The sequence below is a fragment of the Petaurus breviceps genome, unplaced genomic scaffold (genome assembly GCF_028583685.1).
Source record: "Petaurus breviceps papuanus isolate PSGF00001 unplaced genomic scaffold, PetGlider_PUasm1.0 174, whole genome shotgun sequence".
Lineage (NCBI taxonomy): Eukaryota > Metazoa > Chordata > Mammalia > Diprotodontia > Petauridae > Petaurus > Petaurus breviceps.
In genome coordinates this window covers 15,297,057-15,317,341 of record NW_027185761.1, presented here as the reverse complement: position 1 = coordinate 15,317,341, position 20,285 = coordinate 15,297,057, and the positions used below count along the sequence as shown (strand labels likewise).

Here is a 20,285-nt window from a genome sequence, read left to right as displayed (position 1 = left end):
ATTTGCTCTGTGCAGTTTGGATTCAGTGAGAAGGCCACACTTTAGGACCTAGAGGGCCACATGTGGTGTCCAGGCTGAAGCTTCCCCACCCCTGGTTTGGCTATAAAAATGCCTAGTGAACAGTTGTCCACTGGGAGAGTGGCTGTAATCATAGAAGAATATTGCATCCATTGTAATTTGGTACAGGTTAGAATTGGCAGAACCATTGTAAAACCAAGGAACTTGTCATTTTCTTAACTTCAGGAAAGAGCTGCTACTGCTCTGCCAAATTTAAATCTACTTTCTTACATTGAAACAGTAAAGTCTTCCTATGCAGGGCCCCCTATTTAGAAAGAGTGTAATAATCAAGTTAATGAATGGTCAAGGACAAGGGTGAGGCTACGACCAACCAGAGGGGAAAGTGAAATTTAGTTATTCTGGTACCTGTTTTTAGGTTTTAGGTGTTTTGTGGGCACCTCCCCGCCCCTATTCCTCTACATTCTGCCTTAAGGTTTTCAAGTTTCTACACTCTGTTTATTCCTTGATTCAGTAAATTGAGCATTGAGAACCATTCTCCCTACCCAGCTTATTCTGGTTGAAAAAATATAAATTAAAAGCTTCATTATAACATTATCTTTCAAAGTAGAGCTCAGAATCATATCAATATAGTCCTTTCTCTATCACTGAGTTTGACCAGATCACCTCAGTAATGGCTTATTCCTGACCTCCAGTAGCATTTACTATGGAGGCCAGACATTTCAGAGTTTATGTACTACCTTGTATCTTTATTTTATGCTTTTTACTAATTAAATTATAAGCTCCTTGTGGATCCCAAGAACTTAAAATAGTTACTGTGGTATGGGTGTTTGTGTGTGTGTGGGAGGGTACATGGAAAGGATAGAATGGCCATCAGTCTTGATCATATGTTCAGAGGCAGGGGATGATGGCCAGCTTGGTTAGGGGAAACTCAGTGGAAAGCTGACATTCAAAGAATTGACTTAGGATTTGGTTAGTCACAGAAAGAACAAGACAACATTCTCTTTAGTGGAAATGCCACATGCATTCCTATTTTCGATTATATATGTTTGCTTATATGGACTAGGTTAGTTGGAACATAAATGGGTAAGGGCTAGACTGTAGAGATGCTTGAATGATGGTTTTGACCTTTATTGTAAGCAATAAGGAAACATTCAAATTTTTAAAAATTCAGTTTCATTGAACACTTATAGTTCACTTTGTACAAAGGCCAATATGAATGAAATAGTCCCAGCTCACCAGGAATACTCCCAGTCAAAGGGAGAAGAAATATAATGTGTACCCTAACGAGTCTATACACAGCACATAAGGAAGAACTGGTGAAGAATAGTGAGTAAAGCACTAACACTTTGGGGACTTAGGAAAGGCATCCCATGGGAGGCCCAAGGCCTAAGTTGTGATGAGAGAGATGTGCAGTTGAGATATGAGGGAAGTCTTAGAAGCAGTAGACAGAATCCTTCGTAGGCAGTATGACTAGAGCAGAGTGCAGAAAGGGGAGGAATATGAGCTAATTTTGAAAAGGAAAGTGGAAACTATTGTTGAAGGCAGTGTGTGTCAGGCTAAGGACTTGATGCTTTATTTTAGAGGCAATGGGGAGCCACTTTAGATTTTTGATAGTGGACTGATATATTTTAAGAAATATTGGTTTGGCATTGGATTTGAGCAGGAAAAATGGGAGGCAGCTAGACCAATCTATTGCAGTAGTCCAGAAGAGTGCTGTATAGAGAAATGAGACAGATAGCCCAGGACAGCCATAGGAATGCCCATGTGAGAACTGAATAGAACTACAGTTGCAATCTTGACAGCAATTACAGATTTGAATAACTAGATAAACATCAATTGTTCATGGCTGGGCCATGCTAGTATAATATAAATAACACTACTGCCTAAGTTAATAGTTAATGCCATACAAATCAAAACACCAAAGATTACATTATAGATCTAGAAAAATAAATAATTCATCGAAAAAATAGTTTAGCAATACCACATCTTAGTGCTGATTAAAAACTATAAAGGTCCCCAACATACAGAAGCAAACAGAACTAGGAATCTAGTTTTAAATAACCCAAAGACCCTGACCGCAGTATCGTTGGGCTGTCTTGTCATCAACTTTCTTGAGGTATATGTCTAGCAGGGGCATCTCTAGTTGTGAGGTGACACTTCACTAATTGTTGTGATTTTATTTTATCTTAGCTATTTTGAGCAATCTTCTTTGGATTGTTAAAAGAGTTTGCTGTTCTGAATGGTATACTGTTTTATTGCTGAGGCATTTGGATACCCAGGAAAAAATGTCTTTAAATTGTAGTAGAATTTCTAAACTATAATGAGTAGCCTATGGGACATGAGAAAAGTATTGTCTTCTGCCATCTCCATATATTCTGGCTTCTTCTTGACAGCTTGTTTCTAGTATGGAAAAATTGCATTTCCCAACATAGAGACATCGCTAAAAATGCTCAAGCTCATTTCTTTCTGTTTCAGAAATATTACTTCCAAAAGGGAGAACAATGAACCCACAGTTGCTAAATTGGGTCAATCTTTTCTAGAGGCACTGGCTTCCTCTAATTGTTGTTGTAGAGTGTCTATTAGTAGTGCCAATTTTCTAGACTATTTAAAGTGTATTCTAGTGCAAATTCATTTTCATTTAGCATTGTGTAAGTATTAATTTGTGGTACTTAAATGATATAATGATACATCGGTTGGTGCCCTTTTAGCCTAGGCTGTTGGCCTTTTTCCATTTTGCTGGAGATTACTTCATGACAAGATTGCCATCTTTTTGTTAAATCTCCTTTGCTTTTCATTTGACTACATATGACATCCATAACCTCTACTCCATTCTGGGATAGGTGGTAATAACAAAATTCTGAGCTCCTTGCCAAAAATCTGATCTTGCATTATAAAATGAATGATAATGGATTGTGAGTATAAAAACTTAGACTCAAAACTGAATAATTCCTTTTCCATCCATGCCATTAGTGAAACACTGATTATGTTCTTTTAAATGATTTCATTGTTAAGAAGAAAGTAATTATCATTACATTTTGTTTTTACTGTCATCCTTTAGAATTGAGTTTTCACTTTTAAGGCCAGGTTAGTCTTGTATAGTTCACATATAATCTTCTTTTGATTACTTTTTAGTCATAAAACAAAGGTTAATTTAAAAGGCCACATTGTTTTCTCTCTGCAGAAATCAGAATTCATCTTTTAAAATTTTATGCAGACACAAAGTTCATTTGCCATAAATATCACCATTCGAGGTTACTTTCTCTATGGACTCCTTAGAAAATTGTTCTAACGTCATCCTTAGTATCATCTTACCTCGTGTTCCATAAGTCTCAGATATTTTTATTGGGAGAGGGGGTGTTAATTTCTATAGCCCTAAATAGTAAGGTTCTGTCTTTTGTATGATAGTAATTGCTTATGAATAGCTTCAAAGGAAAAATAAATCATGTTACAGTAATAGCCTCAGCTTTCCTAAACTCATTTATTTTTGTTTCATTGTATTTATAAAAACTTAATTTTTCTGAACTTGTATTTGTTGAAAATTTTGTCTGTTTTTATGTAATTATTTGGTATTTTTTACTTTGATGATTAGAATAATTTCGTGCCACTAAAAGATTGGTTGAAAGTTAAAAAAAAAAGAATTTGCAGTTCTTTTGATAATTATTCATATCCTCTGATAACTTAGTTTAATTGACTATAGGAACACATAGATAGGAGTTAAGACTACCACACACCTTTTCCTATTTCATAGGTAAATAATAAGGTCAGAAAGTTATCGTTGTTCAAATGGTCCAAGATATGATTAGTTGTTATGAATAAGACTAGGACTAAATTGAATGTTGAACTTTTAGCTTATGATTCAAAGATAGCTGTCAGCAGAATATTTCCAGTCTTTGAAGGTATATAAACTGTTAGCAGCAAGTCATAGGATGCTGAGAAAGGTGTATTATAAAAATCTTTATCTGCCATGTTCTAGTTACCTTTCAGTACATACAGGCAGGGCAGAGATAGTGCTATCTCAAACTGGGGCAGTCTTTGTTTGGGCCAAATGGTGGCTAGATAAGTACCTCCTAAGAAAATTCACAATTGACAAGCACTGTATCTTGCACAACTTTGGCATTAAAAAGTGAGAAGGAAGGCCTAGTAAACAACACCAGAGAAATTGCCCAGAGGAGTTAACTATGATTGTTAACTATGAAGTTAACCATAAGGATAAAAGACCTTGAAGGATCAGCTTTGACTAAATGAAGGACAAAGATCAGAGATTTCTGTAGACAGATGTTAAAACTGCTTGACAGTGGTTTCAGTACTACCTATTAAAAGGTTAAGAGTTGCAGAGGATGGAGGTCTGCTAGTGTTTCACATTGTGCATATATTCAGACTTTTACAATGTCTTGATCCATACCGATTTCCCCCCCTTTTTTGTCTTTAAAAATACTGTTTATTACATAGAATAACTGGGAACAAGAGTGGGGAGGGACATGAGGAAACTATGGTGAGGTAAATTTTAGAGGCTTTATCACCTGCATATAGCTGGCAAGTTGTTATTAATAACAACAATAGCTAACAGTTATAGCAGCACTGGGCTAAGAGCTTTTCACAAATGTTACTTCATTTGATCCTGACAGGATCCCTATGAGGTAGGTGCTGTTATTATCTCCATTTTATAGTTGAGGAAATTGAGGTTAAGTGACCTCAGAAGTTAAGTGACTTGCCGAGGGTCACACAGCTAGTGTCTGAGGTTAGATTTACTTAACCTTCCTAACCCTATTCCTAGCACTCCTCCATTGCATAAGTAACTACAGGTAATTTGACCCAAAAAAAAAGAAGTGAGTTACTTAGTTATTTAGGGAAATGTGTCAATTTGTAATGGGGCAGTCTGAAAAGTATCAATCCAGAGCAGCCTCCTAAGAAGTTTTTTAACTTTCTAGTCAAGGGATTAAGGTTTTGCTTCCCGCTTCCCCCCCCCCCTTTTTTTTTTTATGACAAGAATTAGCTTTTATTTCTTTGTTTTTCTCCATCTAGAGGTCTATATCATTTCCATAGGTTATAATGTGGCATTGAATTCTGTGCACCAGCATTTGTTATAAACAACATTAATAATTCCCAAAGTAAGAGCAAGTCTTACACATGGCAAGAAAAGTTCCAAAGTGTTAAGCTCCTCTTTCTCACTGAAATGAGATTCACAACATCAGTAGTGAAATTGGTCATCAAACTGAAAAAGAACATACTTATTTTCAAAAAACAAACAAACAGAAACCTCAGGGCTCTGAGTAGCTGTCAAAGGAAATCAATCATCTAAAATATTTGAATCATTCATATTATGAGTATATATCTAGAAATATATACATGTGTATGTGATATATATTTATATACTTAAATACATATAAACACATATGTATACACGTGCGTGTGTGAGTGTGTATGTGTTCTTGCATCTCGGTTTCAGTAACTGTCCTCACAGTTTTCTTGGACTTGAAAAAGTTAGATCAATTTATGATCAATCTAAGGGCATTTCACTTTTAATTATCATTAAATGTAAATATCAAGGCTGTTATTTTTTCAAGGTAATAAAATACTAGTTACATAGTTTTTTGAAATTTTCGTTTTGCTTTCTGTTTCCTTCTTGATTGGTGAGGTAAATTCATTTATTCCACAATTAGTAGGCAGCCTCTGACCCAGTAGGCCATATTATGCTTTACATAACATATAACTATGAACCTCAGCCAGTCTGCCACCTTCTTGCCACCATTCCCCAACCGCAACCAACTCTTTTAACCCTCTTGTTTTTGATTTAGTAATTAAACCAAAACTACCATTGCTCATGCAGTTCTGGACACTATCTTGTCAGGTAACTGTACTGTCTTATTAAAACATAAACTTAAGGACGGCCAGGTAGCACAGTGAGTAAGAGCACCAGCCCCAGAGTCGGGATGACCTGGGGATTGAATCCGGGCTCAGACACTTAGCACCCACCCAGAAACACCTGGCTGTGTAACCTTGAGCAAGTTACTTAACCCCAATTGCTTATTAAAAAAAAAAAAAAACACAGAAAAAAACCATAAACTTATTGAGGGTATCCCTCACCCCTTTTAAAAAGATTTACTTTTTTTACCTTTTTTTTCTGATAAAGGAACAGTTATGTAGGAGTATCTTTTGTTTGAGTTGTAGACAATGAATTTAAGAGATATGCTCCTTTTATTTCTCTTGCCTTACTTGGATGATCCTTTAGCAAGTGGTAGTCTGTTAAAATCTTTAAATTCCAAGGATATTTTTTTCTAAAGCAGACTGTAGGTCAGTAATTGTCTTTTTAAAGTCAGACTGTTAATACATTGATGCCTGTAGTGGACACTAAGGAGAGCTTAGCTTTAATACTTTCAATGTTTTGTTGTTGTAATTGTTCCAGTAATTTAAGTTGTGTCTCTTGACTCTTCCATGAACCATTCGGGATTTTCCTGGCAAAGATATTGGAGTGGTTTGCTATTTTCTTCTCCAGTTTATTTTACAGATAAGAAAACTGAGGCAAATAGTGTTTTGCCAAGGGTTACCCTGCTAGTAAGTGTCTGAGGCCAAATTTGAACTCTAGAACAAAAGTCTTCCAGACCCCAGGCCCGGTGCTCTGTCCACTGCCACTATGGACAAGTTACTTAACCTTTCTAACCTTTATCTCCTTAATGCTAAAAATATGGTTAGGTAGTGCTTTGTAAACCATGAGGTACTGTTTAAGAGGCAATTTGATAAAGTGGTTAGAGTCTTGGACTCAGGAAAACTTAGTTTCAGATTCTGTCTTGGACATATACTAGTGGTATGACCATGGGAATGGAATCATCTAACATGTATCAAGGGAGGAAAAAGTTCCCCTACTAAAAAATCTCCACAGGCCTACCAAAAAAGCTATGTAAATATGAGGTGTCCTCTTTAGGAAAGATATAAATATGTTCTATTTTTGTATAGTTGGCCATTTTCCAGGAGGCTAGGAATATTCCCAAAAATACTTGGGTAGGAAACCCTCTCCTTGATTAAAAAAAAAAAAGACACCTTGAGTACTTTCTGTGTAAAAAAATCATGAAAAATAACAATAGCATTTATGTGGCATGTTAAGGTTTGCAAAGTGATTTACAAATATTCTTATTTTCTCTTCACAACAACACTGGGAAGTAGGTGCTATTATTCCTATTTTACTGATGAGGGAGCTGAGTCAGACTTTTAAGTTCTGGTTAAGTAACTTGCCTGGGATTATACAACTTTTACTTGTCTGGATTCCAGATCCGACTCTCCACTCACAGTGCCCCCTAGCTGCCTCTGTTTTCTAATTTATCTAAACATTAGTCTAAAGTCTTAGAGCCCAACAGGATAGTTTAATAGAGAATGTGGAGTGTGCTTAGCTAGATTTTTTTCTTCCAAATTCTGTCTAAAGTCTCATAGAAATCCCAGTCTTGTCATCACAGCAGCCTTTGTCAGACTGAGCTAGCCTATAAGTTCATCGAGAAGCACAGAGTACAGAGTTCTGTTAATCACCAGTGATGGTAAACTCCCCTGACCTCTGGTGAACAACTCCTGATGCTGATAGCCAAAATAAATGCGGGTAGGACTTGGTATAATCTCATGTTGTCTGCTGCCAGTACCTCTTGTGGCTACCCTAGAGCAGGAGGGACTGGAGGGCAGCCTCACTAATAGGGAGGCTATGGTCCTTTTAGTTTTAACTTAGAATGATTTGTTTAGTGGCTGTGAGTCCCAGATGTCTGAAAAGTTCGTTGTTAGAGCAACATCAGCATATCTAATTTGTTACCTTGTCTGGTCTCAGCTGATTTTTTTTTTCCAGGATTGGGGTTCGAAATTCCGGGCCATTTAACCTGAATATAAAGAACTTGAGGAAAATCATCTTTTTAATTCTTGTTACATTTGAGGTAGTTTGAAAGAGACTTGTATGTAGAATGAATGTTGTTTTCAAAGATCATTTGACAAAAGTCCTAGATCCTGTGTTCCATCTTCTTCCTATACTGCACTCTGTCTTTATAAAAGAGCTCAGTGAATATTGCTTCTGCAGCTAACTGTGGGTAAAAACTCCAAGAATGTCTTCAACGTCTCCATCTATCAAGGTGGATGTGTATGTGTGACCATGACCTTATTTGTGCCTTTTTGAGCCTTCAACAAGAGATTGCTGGTTATCACACCACTCATTTTTGCTCTGATCTTAAGCTCACAATTCACACATCTTCAATGAGCAGATTTCAGTATGTAGCCCTTCCTTAAGCTCATACCTAATGAAGGACAGGGGACCATCTCCAGTCCAGTCTTGATCTATATCTTGCCACTGGACCCAGATGGCTCCAGAGAAGAAAAGAGCCTGGGACAGCTCTGCCACACTTAAATCCAGTTCATTTGACTGTTGTGGCATCACCTTCCTGTTGTCATGATCCTCTTCAAGAACAAAGGACATACGACGACAACAACAATAGCAATGAAGGGCAAAGGAGGCAGCACAGTTTAGTAATTCCGAGGGCTGGCTTGGGCATCAGGAGGACCCATGTTCAAGTCCTACCTCACTTATATGTTCTAGCTTTAAGTCCCACTTCAAGAAATCTTTTCCAATCCCTCTTACTCATGGTGTTTTACTTCTGAGAATATCTCCTCATTTATCCTGCATATATGCTATTTGTACATGGTTGTTTGCTTGCTTGCATGTTATCTCCTCTGTTAGACTGTGAGCTCCTTGAGAGCAGGATATAAGCACTTAATAAATGCTTGATCACTGACTTTTTGACCCCAGGCAAGTCACTTAACCACAGTGCCCTGTGCAACCTAACTTTCTTAACACTAAATTATAGGCAGATCTGCATCAGTCCAGGGAGTTCTCCATACTGAAAGCATAGATCCTGAATAAAAAAGAGTGCTGCTTTTGCTTTGGATCGAATATCGTTATCTTAGAGTCTTCTTGATGTTAATAATGTTAAGTAGTTTAAGCCTATATATACTTCCATCAAGCTTATGTTATTCTTCTCTCATATTACCTTTTTTTTTTTTTTTTAGCTTGAAAGATGACCTCTAGGAAGAAAGTGTTGCTGAAAGTTATCATTCTAGGAGATTCTGGGTAAGCATTTATAAGACCAACTGGTTCCTTACCAAATGGGCATGAGTTGTCGTAGCTTTTATCTTCAGCTGACCTCATTAGTGTATCTCTGACAAACTGCCCTCCATGGGGTTTCTTAGATTCTACCCTGAAAGTCAATCGTTCTGATAATGGAATGGCTGATTTCCCCTTAGTATAACCTGGGAAAAGAAAGAGATTTTTTCACTAATTAGTTGTATGTCTCATTCTGCACCTGTCGACCATCACCTTTCTGTCAGTAAATGGGTGACATATTTCATCAGTTTTTTTTTTTTTAATTCATTTTCAGGCGTACTCAAGGTATAAACTGGTTTTGCTTAATTAAACGTATTTGTTACAAGGGAGTACATGGGGGGAGTGCAGGGCATAAGACTGAGTGGAGAGGTACAGATAGGAGAAAAAAGAGCAACCAGAAAACATATAAGATACACATCCAGAGTGTTCATAACAAGTTCATGGATTCATATGCGGTTTTCTTTTTTGCTTGATCTGATATGAGAACTGATGATATCAGACCCAGAATTATCAGGGTTGGCTGCTTATTTTTATCAGAACATTGAGCATACATTGTAGTACTGAGCTACCAGTGAACCAGATTTAGTGATTGAAAACACTTTCCACAGTGAGTCCCAGTTGAGAAATGGCAAGACTAATTTCATGTTCTCTCATGTTATTCATGAAAGGTTTCTCTATTAAATGAATAAATATCTCTGGACCTCAGGTTCCTCATCTGTAGAATGAGAAGATCATCTAGTGCTATGATTCCATTGTAGGCCCAGGACCATGAGACACTAAAGCCCAAGTCACCAGGAAACTAAACATTTTAAATCATGTTCTTTTCAGTAGGGTAGGGACGTTCTTTCTATAGGGTGGCTATGCATACAAATGGTTCTTGGTCCAAATTTAGGGTTAAAACTTGCTGATTCACATTTAGCTTGTCCTTCCCAGACTGAGCAAAAGAACAGGGTAAAATCACATTGTAGAAGGCCATGTCCAAGATCAGTTAGTGGCTCCAGTGAGTGTCAGAGTAGTGAGGTGCAGTAGAGTGCAGAAGACCTGGGCTTGATGTTGAGTATGTCACTGAGTCTCTCCAGAGACTTCTATTTCCTCATCTCTGAATGAGGGGCTAAACTGGATGGTATAAAGCTTTCTTTCCAATTTAAAATCTGTCCTCTGCTCATAAATCAAAAGCTAATACTTTTGGCTTTTTCCTGGTTGGCTTAACTTTTTTTTTTGCTTGTTTGGAGGGGGAAGGCAGGGCAATTGGGGTTAAGTGACTTGACCAAGGTCATGCGACTAGTAAGTGTTAAATGTCTGAGGTCAGTTTTGAACTCGGGATCTCCTGACTCCAGGGCTGGTGCTCTATTCCCTACACCACCTAGCTGCCCCTAGCTTAACTCTTTATAAATAAATAACAGTTGTTTGAGAATGAGTACTCTTAGGTTTTCCAAGACTCTTTGCTAGGCACTCTTCATTCTCTCAGTGACCTCATCCAGCTCTCGTGATCTTAAATATCTATGCAAAGGACTCTGAATTATATATTGAGCTCCCGTTCTTTACTGAGCTTCAGTCCTACTTCACCAAACTGCCTGTTGGACATTTCAAACCCAACCTGGATAAAATAGGAATCCTCTTTTTCCCTAACACTTCTCATCCACCCAAAAAGCCCAGCCCTTCGTATTTCTTTCAGAAGGACCCCAATCCTTCCAGTCTCCCAGGGTAGTAACCTCTGCATCTTCTACTCCTCACTCTCCCTCACCTCACCTCAGGTATTCATTCAGTTGCAACATCCATCCCCTTCTCAGTGCTCACCTACTTACTGCCTTAGACCAAGGCCTCATCACCTCTTGCCTAAATTGTTGTAGTGGTCTGCCAATTATCTCCATGCTTAGGTCTGTCCCTTCATCTTCCATATAGCTGCCAAAGAGATTTTTCTTAAGCGCGGGTTTGACATGTCTTATTCAGATACAAGCAGCTTCTTATTGCCCCCAAGACTGAATATAACCTGCTGGTTGGCTTTTAAACCTGTTTCCCAACCTATTTTTCTACCTCATTATAGCTCCTCTTCACATGTGCTACAGCCCAGCCAAAAAGTCCCTTTCCTCACACATGGCACTCTTTCTATCTCTTGGCTGCCCTTGTCCACTCCCTCCCATTCTTCTCACCTCATAGACCTTATTCAAACCCCAGACTTCTGGTGCCTTCCCTACCTTAAATTTATTTTATATTCTGCATCTGTGTGTGTATGAAGAATTTTTTTTTCCCTGATGGAGTGTAAGCCCCTTGAGTAGAGACTCTCTCTTGCATTTTCTCTTCTTTCCTTTCTCCCTTCTTTCCATTCTCAGGGCCTGGTACTTAGCCAATTACCAAAAGGTTATTGGTTGATATTTTTTCTCTCCCTCTATAGATTTTTATAGATAGATGTTTTATAACACAACTCTGATCTACCATAAGAGCCAGTTCTCAGTCAGTAAACTGAATATATGGATCATTTACTTGAGAAACATTGAGAATTGAATTGGTATTTTTGGAATAGCAGCTCCTTTATTTATGCTTCCTTTAGACAGAAGAAAACGTTGAACTCTGGTTCTTGTATCCTCCCTAACCTAGGTCTAACATTAAGAAGTGCCACTTAGAATACATGCAAGTTCCAAGCACTCCAACCTCTTGTAGGTTGGGTGGGGTTGGGGTTAGGGTGGCTATTGAAGAGCAGGAGCAAGTACTTGGGCAAGGGGAGGGGCTTAAAGCACAGTGTGAGTAACCCATACATACAAATCTGCAGTTTCTTTTCTACCCCACCTCACAAGTCAGCTCTTATTTGTGGTTTTTCTTCCATTTTAGGGTGGGTAAGACCTCACTCATGAACCAGTATGTGAACAAGAAGTTCAGTAATCAGTACAAAGCAACAATAGGAGCAGACTTTCTGACGAAGGAAGTGATGGTGGATGACAGACTAGTGACGATGCAGGTAAAGCAACTTCCCTACTGTTGGTCTTTAGTGATGCCCTGCCCTCTCCTCCTCGTGTCTTTGAGCAGCAGAGATTAAGAGCAGTCCCTCTTGATTTTTCACATCTTACTATCAAAAGAGATCCAGAATGGCCTAACAAGTTACACCAGCACATCTGTCTTCTGATATAAACTAACACTTAGAATACTGGACACAGGATTTACTTCGAGTGTTTCTGCTAATCATCTAGCTTAACTTGAAAGTGTTTTAAGTGACCAGATCTGGGCCCTTTCATTCCCTCTAGAAAAAATGTGTTTGGTTAGCAATTGGATCACACATTCCCAAGTGTGGAAAGTTAAGGGCAGATAACTTTCCTATCTAGGAGATAGTTTATCAGCCAGTCCCTCAAGTTGTTTTGTGGATAAGTACAGAACTCTCTAGGCCAACTGTGGCAATGATCAGGGTCCCCTCACTACACGGTCCTCCATGATGAGGTTAGACTAGGTTACAAAAATAGCTTTAAAACTCTTTATGATAGAACAGTAGGCCTATTTTTAGACATTTCCCATCATTTTATAACCTGGTTCTAAGTGCTTCACATTATAAAAATATCTCTTTCCTATATGACTACCTGGGAAGTTGTCTAGTCCCAGTTTTTCTCATGGTTCTACATAGTTCTCCCTTTTGAAATGGCTCTAGGCTCTCTTCATGCCCTTTGCATCAAATCTTAATGGTTTGTTCTTGGTAATATCAGATCTGCCAGTGTGTGCTTTGACTGTCCCAAGAGGCTTCTGGTTCTCTGTTCCTTATCTCTTCTTCCCCTGCCAGCTAGATAACCTGTATGTGTCCTCTGGAATATGTTACATTTGTGGGATAAGAGATTGTTTTTCAGAGATGACAGTGAATTATCATCCATGTACAGTTATGACTACAAAAGCCAGTACAGAACCATTAGTTCTTTTTCACTCTTAAGAAGTCTGCCCTCATTCCTTATAGTGCTATGACAGGCGTCCATAGGCTTTTAAGTTATGCTGGGGAGGGTTTTCTTGACGCTCTTATGTTGAATCCTTTAAGCTGCTTCTTCTGCCTTCCCTGCTTGTAGTTATCCCACTTCATTGCTGTTGAGTTAGCTATGGCTCTACTCCATAACTACTATTTGTCCTGCCACTGACATTTAGTACGGTTCCTGGCTAGTGGTGATGGGCCACATGTGTCATATGTGATGAACCAATTTCTTTTAGTTTGTAGCTTGATGCTGTATTTTTTTTTTTTTTTGCTTTTTTGGAGGGGAGAAGGCAGGGCAATTGGGGTTAAGTGACTTGCCCAAGGTCACATGGCTAGTTTTTGTGTTAAGTGTCTGAGGTCAGATTTGAACTCAGGTCCTCCTGACTCCAGGGCTGGTGCTCTATTCACTGTGCCACCTAGCTGCCCCATGCTGTATGTCTTTTAACTCTCCCCAGAACATGTTAACTCTTAATGACTTCTGACGGTCAGTGTTTCATGTCATTGTGGTTTTTTTGCCTAGCAGTGTGTACATTGGTGAAAAGTTTGCTAAGTAGCAGAACTTAGAACCTTTCAGGTTTCAGTAGTCTGAAATAATATATGTAGAGCTAATACTGACTGGTATATGATTCAGTTTTCATCAGGCTCATTTGTTCACAACATAATTGCATATAGTAGATGTTTGGTAAATTGGGTATGGCAAAGGAACCAAGTATTGTTTGTTTTGGGGGTGAGTTTTGTTTGTTTGACAAGGCAACACAATGGACTATATTTAAAAGTCTTGTGTTGCAGAAAGCCAACACAACTCATTTCATAGGTTAAACCCATGAATATAAGCCATGTCATTACTGATCCTTTCTGACTGATGGTAAATAATAGTAGTAAAATCCCTACCTAGCCCCATTTTCTGCTCATGAAAATTATTAATGGGGTATTTCACCCAAACTCTAAAAGGAGGTATTCTGTACTTCCCATAGAGATGGTTACAGATATATCTAACATCTTAGCTGTGGATTTTGAATGTTGCTTCTGGAAGCGTGGAAAAATTTCCTAATTTTATCTAAACCATAATTTAATGGTATACCAAGCAGCATAGGAGGTGAAATCACATCCTTTTGTGTGAACTCAAGCCTAGTAAGCATTCTGACAGTGGTAGGGTAATACCAGAAGGGTAGATGGGAGAACTAGGGGGTTATCCATAGACCGTCCACAAAAATGAGCAGTTACTTTTGTCTGGTATATTGCAGTTACAAACTTTATTATATCGAAAGCTGTTTTGTCCTTTCATCAGCAAAGCATGATCTATACCCAGCTCACTAGCTGCCTCTGTCTAACGAGCATTGGACAGTGATTTCTCTCTTATGGTTATAGATGTTGCTACTTCCTGAGGACACACATGCTGAGGATTGAGCTACTTGAACTGGGTTATTGCATTCCAAAGATTTTGTGATTTGTATTTTAGTTTCTATTTATTTTCTCTTCTGCCTTTAAAATCTCTCCCCCTCAGGACCATTACATTTGCAAGTGTTGCACATCCATTTTTCTGGTTTAAAGTTCTTATTCACAGGGCAAGCATTAATTTCTTCTGGGTGATGGTAATAGCATCAGTCATCATTTTGTATTCTCCTTTCTTCTGTGCCCCAACTGTTTGTGCTGTATAATGTCTTATCAGACTGACGAATAACCCTTTGTCTCCCAAAGATCTGGGACACAGCAGGACAAGAACGATTTCAGTCCCTCGGTGTGGCCTTCTACAGAGGAGCAGACTGCTGCGTCCTGGTCTTTGATGTGACTGCCCCTAACACATTCAAAACTCTTGACAGCTGGAGAGATGAATTTCTCATCCAAGCCAGTCCCAGGGATCCTGAAAACTTCCCCTTTGTTGTATTGGGAAACAAGATTGACCTAGAAAACAGACAAGTAAGTATGTGCCATCTCTTACTCAGAAGATGGAAAAAGCTTCAGTTTTTGAATATTTAAGAATGTACTATGTGAAATATGTACAGTGAACTTGTGGATTAAAGGAATCTCCTGAAGCAGCAAGACCTGAGAGCACTGAGAGGTCTTGAGTCTTGCTTTTTATGCTTGTGTGAAATGGGAAGGGGCAGCACTCTAATAACTGGGCTTTTGCATAAACCTGCCTAGAAATGAGCCATAGCCTTTCTTTGTAGAATGTGGTGTGATACAAACATGAGAACGCTAACTAATGAAAGTTAGGTTCTTGGACACGATCCCATTCTTGGTTCTGGTTCATTAAAACCATCAGGAAAATAACTCCCTATCTCCCATTAACCTAAAATGGGAAACGCTTGCCAATTACATCTGACAAGAATGGCAGTAATTGTCCAAAGGAGAGTCAGTTCAGAAAAAACAAAAAGAGCAAGTGGGTTTGTAAATACCCAGGGAGTGTCCAGTTTGTCTGTTTTCAGCTGGTTCCATTCATGTCCTGATCTTATGTATAGCCTCTCCTCCTCCGTATGTCCAGAGGCGGCTTACTTTCCCAGTGAGGCCATGCCAGGAGAGGATGGCTGCCCTGGAGCTTTAGGATGCGCATCTGTGGGCCTGAAATAACACTGGTGGGAAGCAAACAGATTCCCAGAACCCCTCAGCTTCCAGGGACTGCCTAAGGATGTGAAGGTTGCTGGGCAGAAGATAGTTAATGGTAGCAGCTGGTGTAGAGTCTATGTAAAATATCTTTTGTGGCTAATAGAGCCTGACTAGATATCATATAATAACTGAGATAACTCATTAAAACCACAAACTTTGATGTGCTAACACTTTCCTATACACCTTAGAAAAAACTGTAGTACTCCAAAAATTTAAACTGATGTCCACAAGAGGAGATTTGTTGGACTCCCTTTCTCTCTGTCTCCTGCTCCTCTGCTTCTTCCTCTCTCCTATCACGCATATAGCCATCCATACCTAAGTGCCGAGTGTGCACTTTAATCTGCCTGCTTTAGATCTCACCTGTCCTCTGCTTCTGACAGGTTGCCACAAAACGAGCACAGGCCTGGTGCTACAGCAAAAACAACATCCCATACTTTGAGACCAGTGCCAAGGAAGCTATCAATGTGGAGCAGGCTTTCCAAACCATTGCACGGAATGCACTGAAGCAGGTAAGTCTGGGAGAATGCTGTTCCCCTCTAGTGGCTCTAACCACTGATTGGCCTGGAGATTGGCATTCTGGGCCTCTTGTGTGGGGGAGATGGTTGACATGGCATTCCAACTCTTGGAACAGTCACATTGTCTGACTGATTTTACTTTAATTACCTTTTGCCAGGACATCCCAGATGTTTCATCTGTTATAGTATAATAATGATACAAATTTTGACCCCTTATCACTTGATCAAACAAATTTGAACGCCTGCTACATAGAAGGATCTGTGTTAGTACAAGAGTTTATCTATGTCTGCAGGCATCTCACCCAGGTTCACACCATTGGAGCTTTTAACCCTCCTACCCTCAAATACCCAAGAAGTAGCCAAGTCTGGAGCAATTGTCTTATCCTTCTCTCTGCCTATAGTGTTTGTCCTGTTGCTACTCTCCATCTCTCCTCAGTTTCATTGCAATCGCCTCTTATTCTCCTGCCTTCCATTTTTTTCTATCGAGTCCGTCCAGCTGCTGAATTACTGTTTCTAAGATGCCGAGCTAACCAGCACCCCTGTATTTACAAATCTGTAAAGGTTTCCTATTGCCTTTTTTTTTTTCCTGCTTTTTGGAGGGGGAAGGTTAGAGCAATTGGGGTAAAGTGACTTGCTGAAGGTCACATGGCAAGTTTTTGTGTTAAGTGTCTGAGGCCGTATTTGACCTCAGGTCCTCCTGACTCCAGGCCGGTGCTCTATTCACTGCGCCACCTAGCCGCCCCCATTGCCTTTTTAAGAGAATTCTTTACCTCTGAAGTCTGCGAATTTGGATAGGGGGCCAGGGGAGCGGACACTAACTTCTAGCTGAAATTTAGCCATGTCCTTTTTGTCCATTTTTAAAAACACAAAAATTATTCTGATAAGGGATAGGTAGGTTTTACTTGACTGCCAGCAAGGTCCATGACACCCCTGAAGGGTTAAGAACCCCTCATCAAGATCAAGTACATGCTCCTTGGCTTGGCATCTAAGGCTTTTGTTCCCCCATATTCCTTCCACCTCATAAAATTTATATTGTCTTAAAACCACAGCTGAGCTGCTACTTCATAAGATCTTTCTTCAACTCCCATTGTACAATGCCCACTCCTTCTGGAGGCCCCTTCATTATTATCTATGTGTTGGGCTTGTAGGATATGAGCTTCTTGGGGGAGATCCAGTGTAGTTTTGTATTTGGTATTTGTGTCTCCAGTGTCTGCCAACTGGAATTGTTTAATGGTCCCTTACTCTCAAGAAGCTAAGAACTTAATGGGGGGACAAATGGCATTCACAGAGAAGATAACATGTAGTGAAAAGTCCTGTGGTGTAGGAGATCAAGATCTTTTCTAGACACCCGGAGAAAATTCTACCTCTTCTATTAAACTGCTAACATACTTACACAGAAGTCATTGTTTATCTTAGCTGGGTTTTGACAGGTTGCCAAGCACAGGTTCCTGAAAACAAATCTCCCATATTTGGTTCCTTCACTGTTATTTGGATGCTCCTGCATCACCTTTCTTGTCCTTTGTCCTATACAGGAGACAGAGGTGGAGCTGTACAATGAATTTCCTGAGCCCATCAAACTGGACAAGAATGACCGAGCAAAGGCTTCTGCCGAAAGCTGCAGCTGCTGAAGAGGTGGCAGGGTAGAGCACAGAGCCCTTCACAAACCGATATCACACTTAGGCCTTCAGACACAAGCCCCTTCTCCTATTCAAACAAACAAGAAATCAATTCTTTCATTTCCAGCTGCCAAAAAATGTCACCCAAATCTGCCACGAGCAAACATGATCCCACTTCTGTACACAGCTCCATGGGTGTCAGCCCCTCCACATCAGCTGTTCTGTATGCTAGCAGGACTGTCCACGTGTGGAGAGAGTTAGTTCTAATGTGGGCTTGACATTGGAAACATTTCCACTTGTCCAATGGAGAAAAACTGTTGACGGTTAATCTGTGTATAATTAGTTACCTGGTTTTTTAAACTGTCTCATTTTTTTCCTCCTCCTTGTGAAGGCTGCACCTGGGAAGGCTGGTTACCCATAGTTCATTGCAAGCTCACACCCAGTTTAACTAGGTGGAGTTTTGTATGTATCTGTTAATGCTTGTTACTTTTAACTAATCAGATCTTTTTACAGTATCCATTTATTATGTAATGCTTCTTAGGAAAAATCTTATAGTACATGTTAATATATGCAACCAATTAAAATGTATAAATTAGTGTAAGAAATTCTTGGATTACGTGTTTAAGTCCTGTAATGCAGGTATGTAGGATGAGGGGAGAACTTTGTTCTGGATTGCAGAGTGCTAGCAATACAGAATTTTGAAGTCCAGCTAGAGGCAGTATTCTGTACAGTAGAAGCGAGAATTATGTAAGCCTTTTTATTGAAGACTTAAGAGCCAAAAAGCTTTTCATCTCCTTGGGGGGGAGGGGAGGCGGGTATCTAGTTACCTTTCTGTGTCTAAATTTTCAAAAGGGTGATTGGCATAACATACTGATGTGTGCAATGGATTAATGGAGACTATTTGCAGGTCTTAAAATTCTTCCTGTTTTTTTTCCCTACTCCACATTGTAAAACCTCTGCTCAATCAGCATTCTACAAAAGTAAAAAAGGAAAATCTACAGATCTGTTCTAATGATTTTACCTTTGTTCTAGAAGGCGCTCCTTTCTGGGTTGTGGTATTCTTAGGCTAGAAAACTTGTTCCTCCTCCCTCTCCTGCCCCAGTATTGCCCATATTACTGTTTCTTTGGTATGGAGAAATTTACAGTTTAGCTCCCCTCCCTAGTATTTGTTCCTGCATTGTAGCTTGCTTACATGGAGCACTTCTCCCTATTTTCCAGAGGTCTACATTCTAGGGTGTGGGCTGAGTTCTTCTGTAAAGAGATGAACGTGATGCCAATAAAATTTAACAAGAACAATGACCATCTTGTTTCTCCCTGTCTTTATTTCCCCCCCACATACCTCTTGTCCAAGTAGCTAATAAAAATCACTTCAGCTAATTACTGAGCTACTTAACAATTGAAGAGATCATCCAGGTCTCTGGAATTAGTAGTTCTAGTCACTTCAACACACCAAGGGTCTTATTGTCTCTACTTCCTTCCTGTCTCACCCCACTAAATACACAAACAAGTTACTTGTGAACTTATTTTTAGGTATTGATTTTGTTAGTGGTTTAGATTCAAGCTGAAATATTGATTACAAAGCACAGATCATCTCTGCCTTCATGGGCTTGTAATGAAACGGGCTATAACACCTCAGTCAGTCCCATTGCTAGCAAATCTTGGGTTCCTAGCTTGCTGGTACGAGCCAAGTAATAAAAAGAATAGGAAAATTTTCATCAGGTTTTGGCCTAATTTTCTAACATATTTAGTGGAATCTCTTTTACATATCCTGGTCACTCACTTAACATTTGGGTTGTGTTCACCATACTTCTTGAAAAATACGGAGGGAATTTAGAGATAGACTGTATGTGACATACATTATCCCTCCCACTCCCTCAGTTTAGAGTCATAGCTCCAACTTAGACCCTTTCTGGTCGTCTGTCTTCCAGGGTTATGGTGCTAGGAAGAAGAACTGAAGCATAATGTAGTGGAAGGAGCCCAAGATTGTGATTTCTCAGCTCCATCACCTCTTGTTCAGGGAGTTCCAAAAGTCCCTAAATAGCTTTGAATGAGTCAGAGTTGTTAAGATCGGAAGAAAAAACCTATGATATGCATATTCTAAGACTGACTTGAATCTCTTTCCTACCAGTCTACCTTTGAATCCAGGGCTGAGACGTCAGGTTTTTAGAGGAGTGGGACCTCTTTCTATTTTGGCTGTAGGTCTGTAGTCGAATGATATTTATTACATCAGTGATGTTTTCTTTTGTCACTGGATCTTTGCTGGTTTGTCTTTAGGCATCTGTGCTTTACTTTCCTTTTGATCACTGATTCTTTTATAAGTCCATTTTGTTTATCTTGCTACCTGTAATATGGGTTTTCTGCTTTGGACTGACAGGTTAATACCTTTAGTATACTAACCTTTCTGAAGCCTGCTCTGGGCAGTTGAAGTCACACACACACACACACACACACACACACACACACACACACACACA

The 20,285-nt window shown here is 39.3% G+C and overlaps 2 protein-coding genes across 2 annotated transcripts in view; both read left to right on the top strand.

Moving 5' to 3' along the window:
* Positions 1–19,110, top strand: part of RAB7A (RAB7A, member RAS oncogene family) — a 67,958-nt gene extending 48,848 nt beyond the window's left edge. The window contains exons 2-6 of the mRNA XM_069083797.1: positions 9,046–9,106; positions 11,966–12,092; positions 14,775–14,993; positions 16,061–16,189; positions 17,728–19,110. Coding sequence (XP_068939898.1) covers positions 9,054–9,106; positions 11,966–12,092; positions 14,775–14,993; positions 16,061–16,189; positions 17,728–17,823 — 624 coding nt within the window. The 5' untranslated portion in view covers positions 9,046–9,053 and the 3' untranslated portion in view covers positions 17,824–19,110. The remainder of the gene's footprint in view (positions 1–9,045; positions 9,107–11,965; positions 12,093–14,774; positions 14,994–16,060; positions 16,190–17,727) is intronic.
* Positions 9,467–20,285, top strand: part of ISY1 (ISY1 splicing factor homolog) — a 224,957-nt gene continuing 214,138 nt past the window's right edge. The window contains exon 1 of the mRNA XM_069083796.1: positions 9,467–9,478. The gene's annotated coding sequence lies outside the window, so the exon portion shown is untranslated. The remainder of the gene's footprint in view (positions 9,479–20,285) is intronic.